Source organism: Coregonus clupeaformis, unplaced genomic scaffold, assembly GCF_020615455.1.
Source record: "Coregonus clupeaformis isolate EN_2021a unplaced genomic scaffold, ASM2061545v1 scaf0301, whole genome shotgun sequence".
NCBI classification, from domain to species: Eukaryota; Metazoa; Chordata; class Actinopteri; order Salmoniformes; family Salmonidae; genus Coregonus; species Coregonus clupeaformis.
The window spans coordinates 410,939-423,354 of NW_025533756.1; the positions used below are offsets into that span (position 1 = coordinate 410,939).

At 44.7% G+C, this 12,416-nt stretch overlaps 1 protein-coding gene across 1 annotated transcript in view; it reads right to left on the bottom strand.

Moving 5' to 3' along the window:
- agbl5 (AGBL carboxypeptidase 5) overlaps positions 1–12,416 on the bottom strand; it is a 59,866-nt gene that overhangs the window by 21,648 nt on the left and 25,802 nt on the right. Inside the window, 4 exon segments of the mRNA XM_045214728.1 lie at positions 505–1,146; positions 9,168–9,517; positions 10,484–10,704; positions 10,819–11,006. Of these exon segments, the coding sequence (XP_045070663.1) occupies positions 505–1,146; positions 9,168–9,517; positions 10,484–10,704; positions 10,819–11,006 (1,401 nt within the window).

The window sequence follows — 12,416 nt, forward strand, 5'->3', positions numbered from 1 at the left end:
AAGTGATGGTGATGAGCTTCATGGTGGTTAAGTGATGGATGTGATGAGTTTCATGGTGGTTAAGTGATGGATGATGATGAGCTTCATGGTGGTTAAGTGATGGATGATGATGAGCTTCATGGTGGTTACGTGATGGATGATGATGAGCTTCATGGTGGTTAAGTGATGGACGGTGATGAGCTTCATGGTGGTTAAGTGATGACGGTGATGAGCTTCATGGTGGTTAAGTGATGGATGATGATGAGCTTCATGGTGGTTAAGGGATGGATGATGATGAGTTTCATGGTGGTTAAGTGATGGATGATGATGAGCTTCATGGTGGTTAAGTGATGGATGGTGATGAGTTTCATGGTGGTTAAGGGATGGATGATGATGATGAGTTTCATGGTGGTTAAGTGATGACAGTGATGAGTTTCATGGTGGTTAAGTGATGGATGTGATGAGTTTCATGGTGGTTAAGGGATGGATGATGATGATGAGTTTCATGGTGGTTAAGTGATGGACAGTGATGAGTTTCATGGTGGTTAAGTGATGGATGATGGTGATGAGCTTCATGGTGGTTAAGTGATGGATGGTGATGAGTTTCATGGTGGTTAAGTGATGGATGATGATGAGCTTCATGGTGGTTAAGTGATGGATGGTGATGAGTTTCATGGTGGTTAAGTGATGGATGATGATGAGTTTCATGGTGGTTAAGTGATGGATGATGATGAGTTTCATGGTGGTTAAGTGATGGATGATGACGAGCTTCATGGTGGTTAAGTGATGGATGATGATGAGCTTCATGGTGGTTAAGTGATGGATGGTGATGAGTTTCATGGTGGTTAAGTGATGGACTGTGATGAGCTTCATGGTGGTTAAGTGATGGATGGTGATGAGTTTCACAGTGGTTAAGTGATGGATGATGATGAGCTTCATGGTGGTTAAGTGATGGATGATGATGAGCTTCATGGTGGTTAAGTGATGGACGGTGATGAGCTTCATGGTGGTTAAGTGATGGACGGTGATGAGCTTCATGGTGGTTAAGTGATGGACAGTGATGAGCTTCATGGTGGTTAAGTGATGGATGGTGATGAGTTTCACAGTGGTTAAGTGATGGATGATGATGATGAGCTTCACGGTGGTTAAGTGATGGATGATGATGAGCTTCATGGTGGTTAAGTGATGGATGATGATGATGAGTTTCATGGTGGTTAAGTGATGGACGGTGATAAGTTACATGGTGGTTAAGTGATGGATGATGATGAGCTTCATGGTGGTTAAGTGATGGATGATGATGAGTTTCATGGTGGTTAAAAATGGACGGTGATAAGTTACATGGTGGTTAAGTGATGATGATGATGATGATTTCATGGTGGTTAAGTGATGGATGGTGATGAGCTTCATGGTGGTTAAGTGATGGATGGTGATGATCAAAGCTTGGCTGCCAATTATCAAATCAAAATGATATTGGTCTTCTCCACATGTCATCATATAACCTGCCCTGTCCACTGATAGGGCACACTGGCTATAGAACCAGATAGGGCTTAAACACTGGCTATAAAACCAGATAGGGCTTAAACACTGGCTATAAAACCAGATAGGACACACTGGCTATAGAACCAGATAGGGCTTAAACACTGGCTATAGAACCAGATAGGGCTTAAACACTGGCTATAAAACCGGATAGGACACACTGGCTATAAAACCAGATAGGGCTTAAACACTGGCTATAAAACCAGATAGGGCTTAAACACTGGCTATAGAACCAGATAGGGCACACTGGCTATAGAACCAGATAGGGCTTAAACACTGGCTATAGAACCAGATAGGGCTTAAACACTGGCTATAAAACCAGATAGGGCTTAAACACTGGCTATAAAACCAGATAGGGCTTAAACACTGGCTATAGAACCAGATAGGGCTTAAACACTGGCTATAGAACCAGATAGGGCTTAAACACTGGCTATATAACCAGATAGGGCTTAAACACTGGCTATAAAACCAGATAGGGCTTAAACACTGGCTATAAAACCAGATAGGGCTTAAACACTGGCTATAGAACCAGATAGGGCACACTGGCTATAGAACCAGATAGGGCACACTGGCTATAGAACCAGATAGGGCTTAAACACTGGCTATAAAACCAGATAGGGCTTAAACACTGGCTATAGAACCAGATAGGGCTTAAACACTGGCTATAGAACCAGATAGGGCTTAAACACTGGCTATAAAACCAGATAGGGCTTAAACACTGGCTATAAAACCAGATAGGGCTTAAACACTGGCTATAGAACCCGATAGGGCTTAAACACTGGCTATAGAACCAGATAGGGCTTAAACACTGGCTATAAAACCAGATAGGGCTTAAACACTGGCTATAAAACCAGATAGGGCTTAAACACTGGCTATAGAACCAGATAGGGCACACTGGCTATAAAACCAGATAGGGCTTAAACACTGGCTATAAAACCAGATAGGGCTTAAACACTGGCTATAGAACCAGATAGGGCTTAAACACTGGCTATAAAACCAGATAGGGCTTAAACACTGGCTATAAAACCAGATAGGGCTTAAACACTGGCTATAGAACCAGATAGGGCTTAAACACTGGCTATAGAACCAGATAGGACACACTGGCTATAGAACCAGATAGGGCACACTGGCTATAAAACCAGATAGGGCACACTGGCTATAAAACCAGATAGGGCTTAAACACTGGCTATAGAACCAGATAGGGCACACTGGCTATAGAACCAGATAGGGCACACTGGCTATAAAACCAGATAGGGCTTAAACACTGGCTATAGAACCAGATAGGGCACACTGGCTATAGAACCAGATAGGGCACACTGGCTATAAAACCAGATAGGGCACACTGGCTATAAAACCAGATAGGGCTTAAACACTGGCTATAGAACCAGATAGGGCACACTGGCTATAGAACCAGATAGGGCACACTGGCTATAAAACCAGATAGGGCTTAAACACTGGCTATAAAACCAGATAGGGCTTAAACACTGGCTATAGAACCAGATAGGACACACTGGCTATAGAACCAGATAGGGCTTAAACACTGGCTATAGAACCAGATAGGGCTTAAACACTGGCTATAAAACCAGATAGGGCTTAAACACTGGCTATAAAACCAGATAGGGCTTAAACACTGGCTATAGAACCAGATAGGACACACTGGCTATAGAACCAGATAGGGCTTAAACACTGGCTATAGAACCAGATAGGACACACTGGCTATAGAACCAGATAGGGCACACTGGCTATAAAACCAGATAGGGCACACTGGCTATAGAACCAGATAGGGCTTAAACACTGGCTATAGAACCAGATAGGGCTTAAACACTGGCTATAGAACCAGATAGGACACACTGGCTATAGAACCAGATAGGGCTTAAACACTGGCTATAGAACCAGATAGGACACACTGGCTATAAAACCAGATAGGGCTTAAACACTGGCTATAGAACCAGATAGGACACACTGGCTATAAAACCAGATAGGGCTTATACACTGGCTATAAAACCAGATAGGACACACTGGCTATAGAACCAGATAGGGCTTAAACACTGGCTATAGAACCAGATAGGACACACTGGCTATAGAACCAGATAGGGCTTAAACACTGGCTATAGAACCAGATAGGACACACTGGCTATAGAACCAGATAGGGCTTAAACACTGGCTATAGAACCAGATAGGGCTTAAACACTGGCTATAAAACACAACAGTTTTTGTGCCAAAACCATCAGTAGAGTTGAAACCCCCAGTATGCAATGGAAACTCATCTAACTTTTTTTATTTTTTTATTCGGTACTTGGGAATTTAAATGCAAAAGTTAGTTTAATGTGCACTAAGTCATCACGCACACCATATTATCTGAAACAAGTCAATTTGATGAAAACATCCTCTGGTGGGAAAGTGGGCATATTCTTTCATGCAGAATTTAGAATATTCACATGAAAATCTGTGGCCAATTGGAAGGAAACCAATACAAATATAAAGCAGTATCACAAGTTAGAAGATCACACCTTCACTGCCTTTATTAGAAACTCTCCAATACAACGGTCCACTATAGACACCTACGGGTACAGAGCCTGCACAAAGTATTCACACCCTTTGACTTTTTCCACATTTTGTTTTGTTACAGCCTGAATTTAAAAATTTATAAAATTGAGATGTTTTGGTCACTGGCCTACACACAATACCCCATAATGTCAAAGTGAAATAATGTTGAATTGTTTTTTACAAATTCATTCAAAATGAAAAGCTGAAATGTCTTGAGTCAATAAGTATTCAACCCCTTTGTTATGGCAAGCCTAAATAAATTCAGGATTAAACATTTGCTTAACAAGTCACATAATAAGCTGCATGGACTCACATGCAGCTTTAACATGATTTTTGAATGACTACCTCGTCTCTGTACCCCACCTCCAATTATCTGTAAGGTCCCTCAGTCGAGCAGTGAATATCAAACACAGATTTAACCACAAAGACCAGGGAGGTTTTCCAATGCCTCGCAAAGAAGGGCACCTATTGGTAGATGGGTAAAAAAAAAAATCAGACATTGAATATCCCTTTGAGCACGGTGAAGTAATTAATTACACTTTGGATGGTGTATCAATACACCCAGTCACTACAAAGATACAGAATCCTTTCTAACTCAGTTGCCGGAGAGGAAGGAAACCGCTCAGGGATTTCACCATGAGGCCAATGGTGACATTAAAACAGTTACAGAGTTGAATGGCTGTGATAGGAGAAAACTGAGGATGGATCAACAACATTGTAGTTACTCCACAATACTAACCTAAATGACAGAGTGAAAAGAAGGAAGCCTGCACAGAATAAAAAATATTCCAAAATATAAAAAATATTCCAAAACAAGGCACTAAGGTAAAACTGCAAAAAATGTGACAAAGCAATTAACGTTTTCTCCTGAATATAAAGTGTTTGGGTTGGGGCAAACCATTAACACATTACTGAGTACCACTCTCCATATTTTCAAGCATAGTTGTGGCTGCATCATGTTATGGGTATGCTTGTAATCGTTAAAGACTGGGAAGTTTTTCAGGATAAAAAATAAACAGAATGGAGCTAAGCAAAGGCAAAATCATAGAGGAAAACCTGGTTCAGTCTCCTTTCCACCAGAGACTGGAAGATGAATTCACCTTTCAGCAGGACAATAACCTAAAACACAAGACCAAATCTACACTGGAGTTGCTTACCAAGAAGACAGTGAATGGTCCTGAGTGGCCGAGTTACAGTTTTGACTTAAATCTGCTTGAATATCTATGGTAAGATCTGAAAATGACTGTCTCGCAATGATCAACAATTTGACAGATGCTTGAAGAGTTTCGAAAAGAATAATGTGCAAATGTTGCACAATCCAGGTGTGGAAAGCTCTTAGAGACTTACCCAGAAAGACTCCCAGCTGTAATCGCTGCTAAAGGTGATTCTAACATGTATGGACTCAGAGGGTTGAATACTTAAAGTTGAAGTCGGTAGTTTATATACACTTAGGTTGGAGTCATTAAAACTCGTTTTTCAACCACTCCACTAATTTCTTGTTAACAAACTATAGTTTTGGCAAGTCGGTTAGTACATCTACTTTGTGCATGACACAAGTCATTTTTCCAACAATTGTTTACAGACAGATTATTTCACTGTATCACAATTCCAGTGGGTCAGAAGTTTACATACACTAAGTTGACTGTGCCTTTAAACAGCTTGGAAAACTCCAGAAAAGTATGTCATGGCTTTAGAAGCTTCTGATAGGCTAATTGATATAATTTGAGTCAATTGGAGGTGTACCTGTGGATGTATTTCAAGGCCTACCTTCAAACTCAGTGCCTCTTTGCTTGACATCATGGGAAAATCGAAAGAAATCAGCCAAGACCTCAGAAAAAAAGTTGTAGACCTCCACAAGTCTGGTTCATCCTTGGGAGCAATTTTCAAACGCCTGAAGGTACCACGTTCATCTGTACAAACAATAGTACGCAAGTATAAACACCATTGGACCACGCAGCCGTCATACCGCTCAGGAAGGAGACGCGTTCTGTCTCCTAGAGATGAACGTACTTTGGTGTGAAAAGTGCAAATCAATCGCAGAACAACAGCAAAGGACCTTGTGAAGATGCTGGAGGAAACAGGTACAAAAGTATCTATATCCACAGTAAAACTAGTCCTATATCGACATAACCTGAAAGGCCTCTCAGCAAGGAAGAAGCCACTGCTCCAAAACCGCCATAAAAAAGCCAGACTACGGTTTGCAACTGCACATGGAGACAAAGATCGTACTTTTTGGAGAAATGTCCTCTGGTCTGATGAAACAGAAATAGAACTGTTTGGCCATAATGACCATCGTTATGTTTGGAGGACAAAGGGGGTTGCTTGCAAGCCGAAGAACACCATCCCAACCGTGAAGCACGGGGGTGGCAGCATCATGCTGTGGGGGTGCTTTGCTGATGCACTTCACAAAATAGATGGCATCATGAGGAAGGAAGATTATGTGGATATATTGAAGCAACATCTCAAGACATCAGTCAGGAAGTTAAAGCTTGGTCGCAAATGGGTCTTCCAAATGGACAATGACCCCAAGCATACTTCCAAAGTTGTGGCAAAATGGCTTAAGGACAGCAAAGTCAAGGTATTGGAGTGGCCATCACAAAGCCCTGACCTCAATCCTATAGAACATGTGTGGGCAGAACTGAAAAAGCGTGTGCGAGCAAGGAGGCCTACAAACCTGACTCAGTTACACCAGCTCTGTCAGGAGGAATGGGCCAAAATTCATCCAACTTATTGTGGGAAGCTTGTGGAAGGCTACCCGAAACGTTTGACCCAAGTTAAACAACTTAAAGGCAATGCTACCAAATACTAATTGAGTGTGTGTAAACTTCTGACTCACTGGGAATGTGATGAAAGAAATAAAAGCTGAAATAAATCATTCTCTCTACTATTATTCTGACATTTCACATTCTTAAAATAAAGTGGTGATCCTAACTGACCTAAGACAGGGAATCTTTACTAGGATTAAATGTCAGGAATTGTGAAAAACTGAGTTTAAATGTTTTTGGCTAAGGTGTATGTAAACTTCTGACTTCAACTGTATCTAATGAAGATATATATATATATATATATATATATATATATACAGTGGGGAAAAAAAGTATTTAGTCAGCCACCAATTGTGCAAGTTCTCCCACTTAAAAAGATGAGAGAGGCCTGTAATTTTCATCATAGGTACACGTCAAATATGAGAGACAAATTGAGGAAAAAAATTCCAGAAAATCACATTGTAGGATTTTTAAGGAATTTATTTGCAAATTATGGTGGAAAATAAGTATTTGGTCACCTACAAACAAGAAAGATTTCTGGCTCTCACAGACCTGTAACTTCTTCTTTAAGAGGCTCCTCTGTCCTCCACTCGTTACCTGTATTAATGGCACCTGTTTGAAATTGTTATCAGTATAAAAGACACCTGTCCACAACCTCAAACAGTCACACTCCAAACTCCACTATGGCCAAGACCAAAGAGCTGTCAAAGGCCACCAGAAACAAAATTGTAGACCTGCACCAGGCTGGGAAGACTGAATCTGCAATAGGTAAGCAGCTTGGTTTGAAGAAATCAACTGTGGGAGCAATTATTAGGAAATGGAAGGCATACAAGACCACTGATAATCTCCCTCGATCTGGGGCTCCACGCAAGATCTCACCCCGTGGGGTCAAAATGATCACAAGACCGGTGAGCAAAAATCCCAGAACCACACGGGGGGACCTAGTGAATGACCTGCAGAGAGCTGGGACCAAAGTAACAAAGCCTACCATCAGTAACACACTACGCCGCCAGGGACTTAAATCCTGCAGTGCCAGACGTGTCCCCCCTGCTTAAGCCAGTACATGTCCAGGCCCGTGCTAGAGTGCATTTGGATGATCCAGAAGAGGATTGGGAGAATGTCATATGGTCAGATGAAACCAAAATAGAACTTTTTGGTCAAAACTCAACTTGTAGTGTTTGGAGGACAAAGAATGCTGAGTTGCATCCAAAGAACACCATACCTACTGTGAAGCATGGGGGTGGAAACATCATGCTTTGGTGCTGTTTTTCTGCAAAGGGACAAGGACGACTGATCCGTGTAAAGGAAAGAATGAATGGGGCCATGTATCGTGAGATTTTGAGTGAAAACCTCCTTCAATCAGCAAGGGCATTGAAGATGAAACGTGGCTGGGTCTTTCAGTATGACAATGATCCCAAACACACCGCCCGGGCAACGAAGGAGTGGCTTCGTAAGAAGCATTTCAAGGTCCTGGAATGGCCTAGCCAGTCTCCAGATCTCAACCCCATAGAACATCTTTGGAGGGAGTTGAAAGTCCGTGTTGCCCAGCGACAGCCCCAAAACATCACGCTCTAGAGGAGATCTGCATGGAGAAAGGGCCAAAATACCGTGTGTGAAAACCTTGTGAAGACTTACAGAAAACGTTTGACCTGTGTCATTGCCAACAAAGGGTATATAACAAAGTATTGAGAAACTTTTGTTATTGACCAAATACTTATTTTCCACCATAATTTGCAAATAAATTCATAAAAAATCCTACAATGTGATTTTCTGGATTTTTTTTCCTCATTTTGTCTGTCATAGTTGACGTGTACCTATGATGAAAATTACAGGCCTCTCTCATCTTTTTAAGTGGGAGAACTTTCACAATTGGTGGCTGACTAAATACTTTCTTTCCCCACTGTATATATATATTAGTGTTTTATTTTTCAAATTTTTTGTACAAATGTTAGACATTTTCTTCCACTTTGACATTACAGATTATTTTGTGTAGTTCGTTGACAAAAAAATTACAATGAAATCCATTTTAATGCCACTTTGAAACAACAAAATGTCAAGGGGTGAATACCTTCTGAAGGAACTGTAAATATATTTATTTGCTACTTTATGGTGAATAGTAAAAGGACAGACAGACAGACAGACAGGTTGTTACAGCACCAAACACACATCCCCCTCCCTCTCTCCCTCCCTCTCCCCCTCCCCCTCTCCCTCTCCCCCTCTCCCTCCCTCGCTCTCCCCCCTCCCTCTCCCCCTCCCTCTCCCCCTCTCCCCTTCTCTCCCGCTCTCCCCCTCCCTCTCTCTCTCCCTCTCCCTCCCCCTCTCCCTCTATGTCTCTCAGTGTGTGTCCTGGTTGTGACCAGTCTGTGCTGTAGTAGTAGTAGTAGCAGTAGTGTTGTCTGAGATGAGGCAGGCCAGCGGCGAGCCTAGGCCGGTCTGGAGCAGGGGGCTCAGTTTGGAGACCAGCCCAGGCCTGGGCAGTGAGGGCAGCAAGGCGGACAGGCTCTGCGTCTGGAGGGAGTACAGACCTGGAAGAGGACAGGACGCCACCGAGGAGGACGAGGAGGAGGAAGAGGAGGAGGTGGGGGATGGCGGGGGCCGGGCTGGGGTGGGGGGGTGGCTGTTGCTTGGAGACGACCGAAGGACGGAGCGGTGGTGGTGGGGGGGACGTCTCTTCTCCTGAGTTTTAGAGTCTACAGAGACACACACACACACACGGTTCTAACACAGGCAGGATACACACAACACAACAGCGCTCAGCCAATCACTTTCCTGCTCTGACATCATCAGCCTCATTCTCTTCCAGTATAGAAACAATATCCACCTGACAGCAGAACACACCTAGTTTCTAGTGGAGCCCTATTCCAATATCCACCTGACAGCACCTAGTTTCCATTTCCTACACAGTAGTGACCATAGCCCATAGTGCACAACAGGGTGGCATTTTGGATGATACCATACACCAGGGGCCTCCAACCCTGTTCATACAGGGGTCATACACCAGGAGTCTCCAACCCTGTTCCTACAGGAGGATATCTCTCCAGGAGCAGGGTTGGAGTTAAAAACAAGAGGAAGATATCTCTCCAGGAACAGGGTTGGTGTTAAAACCTACAGGAGGATATCTCTCCAGGAACAGGGTTGGAGTTAAAAACAAGAGGAAGATATCTCTCCAGGAACAGGGTTGGAGTTAACAGGGTTGGAGAGCCCTGCCATGCACACATCTGCTTTGATGCATCAACCACTACCACATCCATGTCAATACCAGCAGACATAGTCCTACATACAGCATTCATAAGGCTTCATAACAGAGAGAGAAAGAACAAGTGAGAGCAAGAGAGGAGAGAGAGAGAGAACAAGTGAGAGCTAGAGAGAGAGAGAGAGAGAGAGAGAGAGAGAGAGAGAGAGAGAGGAGAGAGAGACGGAGAGAGAGAGAGAGAACAAGTGAGAGCTAGAGAGAGAGAGAGAGAGAGAGAGAGAGACGGAGAGAGAGAGAGAGAGGGAGAGAGAGAGGAGAGAGGAGAGAGAGACGGAGAGAGAGAGGGGGGGAGAGAGAGAGAGAACAAGTGAGAGCTAGAGAGAGAGAGAGAGAGAGAGAGAGAGAGAGAGAGAGGAGAGAGGAGAGAGGGAGAGAGAGAGAGAGGACAATAAAATAGTCTTACCTCTGACAGGTCCGAGTGTCTTGCTCCCCCCGCGTTGTGTGTGTGTGTTGGTGTGTGTGTGTGTGTTGGTGTGTGTGTTGGTGTGTGTGTGTGTGTTGGTGTGTGTGTTGGTGTGTTTGTTGTGCGTGGAGCCGAAGGTGAAGCTAGGAGAGGTGTGTATCTGAGGGGACGGTGTCTGGCTGCTACTGCTATGGCTGTTACAACGAACACGACTCAGAGACCTACACACACACACACACACCGAGACATTAATGCTTAGTACTTCAGCGTAGTGATATGATGATAACAGTAGCAGTGTGACTCCAGTAACAACAGGAAAACAGAGGTGTTCTTACGTGCTGAAGCTCTTGGGTGGTGATCCCTTGCTCCCACTAGAGTGTGTGTTGAGGCCCTTGCTGTTGCGGACGTGTTTGAGAGTCCAGGCGCGGAGGTTGGTCAAGCTGCTGTGTTCTGAAAGGACGAGACGTGGCCACGGGTTGCAGTCAGCCATGTCCAGGGCTGCTATGGCAACCGCACGCCCCACCTAGACACACACATATAGTTAGCTGCTCTGGGGTGCGTTCGTAAATTCACTCTGGCTATCTACTCTGATTTCAGAGCACTCTCATCTGAGTGTGCAAAGGGCGCAGAATAACTGATGAATTTACGAACACTCAACACCCGTTGAATATGGCAGGTGTCAGTAAACGTTGGCAAAAAAGCGCCATTAAATTGTTGCCAGCAGCACAGTTACAGTCACCAACGCTCTGGATAACATGAAAACAGCCCAACCAGCTCTGCTAGGGTGAGTAAAATGGTCAGAGTGAGCTGTTCTCTCATGTGTGTCTGGAAGTAGCTTGCAAGCTAGTCAACGTTAGCAAGTTAGCTTGGGTCCATGACTGCCGTTGTGAGGTCAGAACGCTCAAATCAACCCTACTCCTGCGTGTCGTGTGTCTCTGTCCGTCTCTGTCCGTCTCTGTCCGTCTCTGTCAGTGTCAGTGTCTGTCGGTCAGTGTCAGTGTCTGTCGGTCAGTGTCAGTGTCTGTCGGTCAGTGTCAGTGTCTGTCGGTCAGTGTCAGTCGGTCAGTGTCAGTGTCAGTCGGTCAGTGTCAGTGTCTGTCGGTCAGTGTCAGTGTCTGTCGGTCAGTGTCTGTCGGTCAGTGTCAGTGTCTGTCGGTCAGTGTCTGTCGGTCAGTGTCTGTCGGTCAGTGTCTGTCGGTCAGTGTCAGTGTCTGTCGGTCAGTGTCAGTGTCTGTCGGTCAGTGTCAGTCGGTCAGTGTCAGTGTCTGTCGGTCAGTGTCAGTGTCTGTCGGTCAGTGTCTGTCGGTCAGTGTCAGTGTCAGTCGGTCAGTGTCAGTGTCTGTTGGTCAGTGTCAGTCGGTCAGTGTCAGTGTCTGTCGGTCAGTGTCAGTGTCTGTCGGTCAGTGTCAGTGTCTGTCGGTCAGTGTCAGTGTCTGTCGGTCAGTGTCAGTGTCTGTCGGTCAGTGTCTGTCGGTCAGTGTCAGTGTCTGTCGGTCAGTGTCAGTGTCTGTCGGTCAGTGTCTGTCGGTCAGTGTCAGTGTCTGTCGGTCAGTGTCAGTGTCTGTCGGTCAGTGTCAGTGTCTGTCGGTCAGTGTCTGTCGGTCAGTGTCAGTGTCTGTCGGTCAGTGTCAGTGTCTGTCGGTCAGTGTCAGTGTCTGTCGGTCAGTGTCTGTCGGTCAGTGTCTGTCGGTCAGTGTCAGTGTCTGTCGGTCAGTGTCAGTGTCTGTCGGTCAGTGTCAGTGTCTGTCGGTCAGTGTCAGTGTCTGTCGGTCAGTGTCTGTCGGTCAGTGTCTGTCGGTCAGTGTCAGTGTCTGTCGGTCAGTGTCAGTGTCTGTCGGTCAGTGTCAGTGTCTGTCGGTCAGTGTCAGTGTCAGTCGGTCAGTGTCGGTCTCGGTCAGTTGGTCTCTGTGCGTCCGTCTCTGTGCGTCCGTCT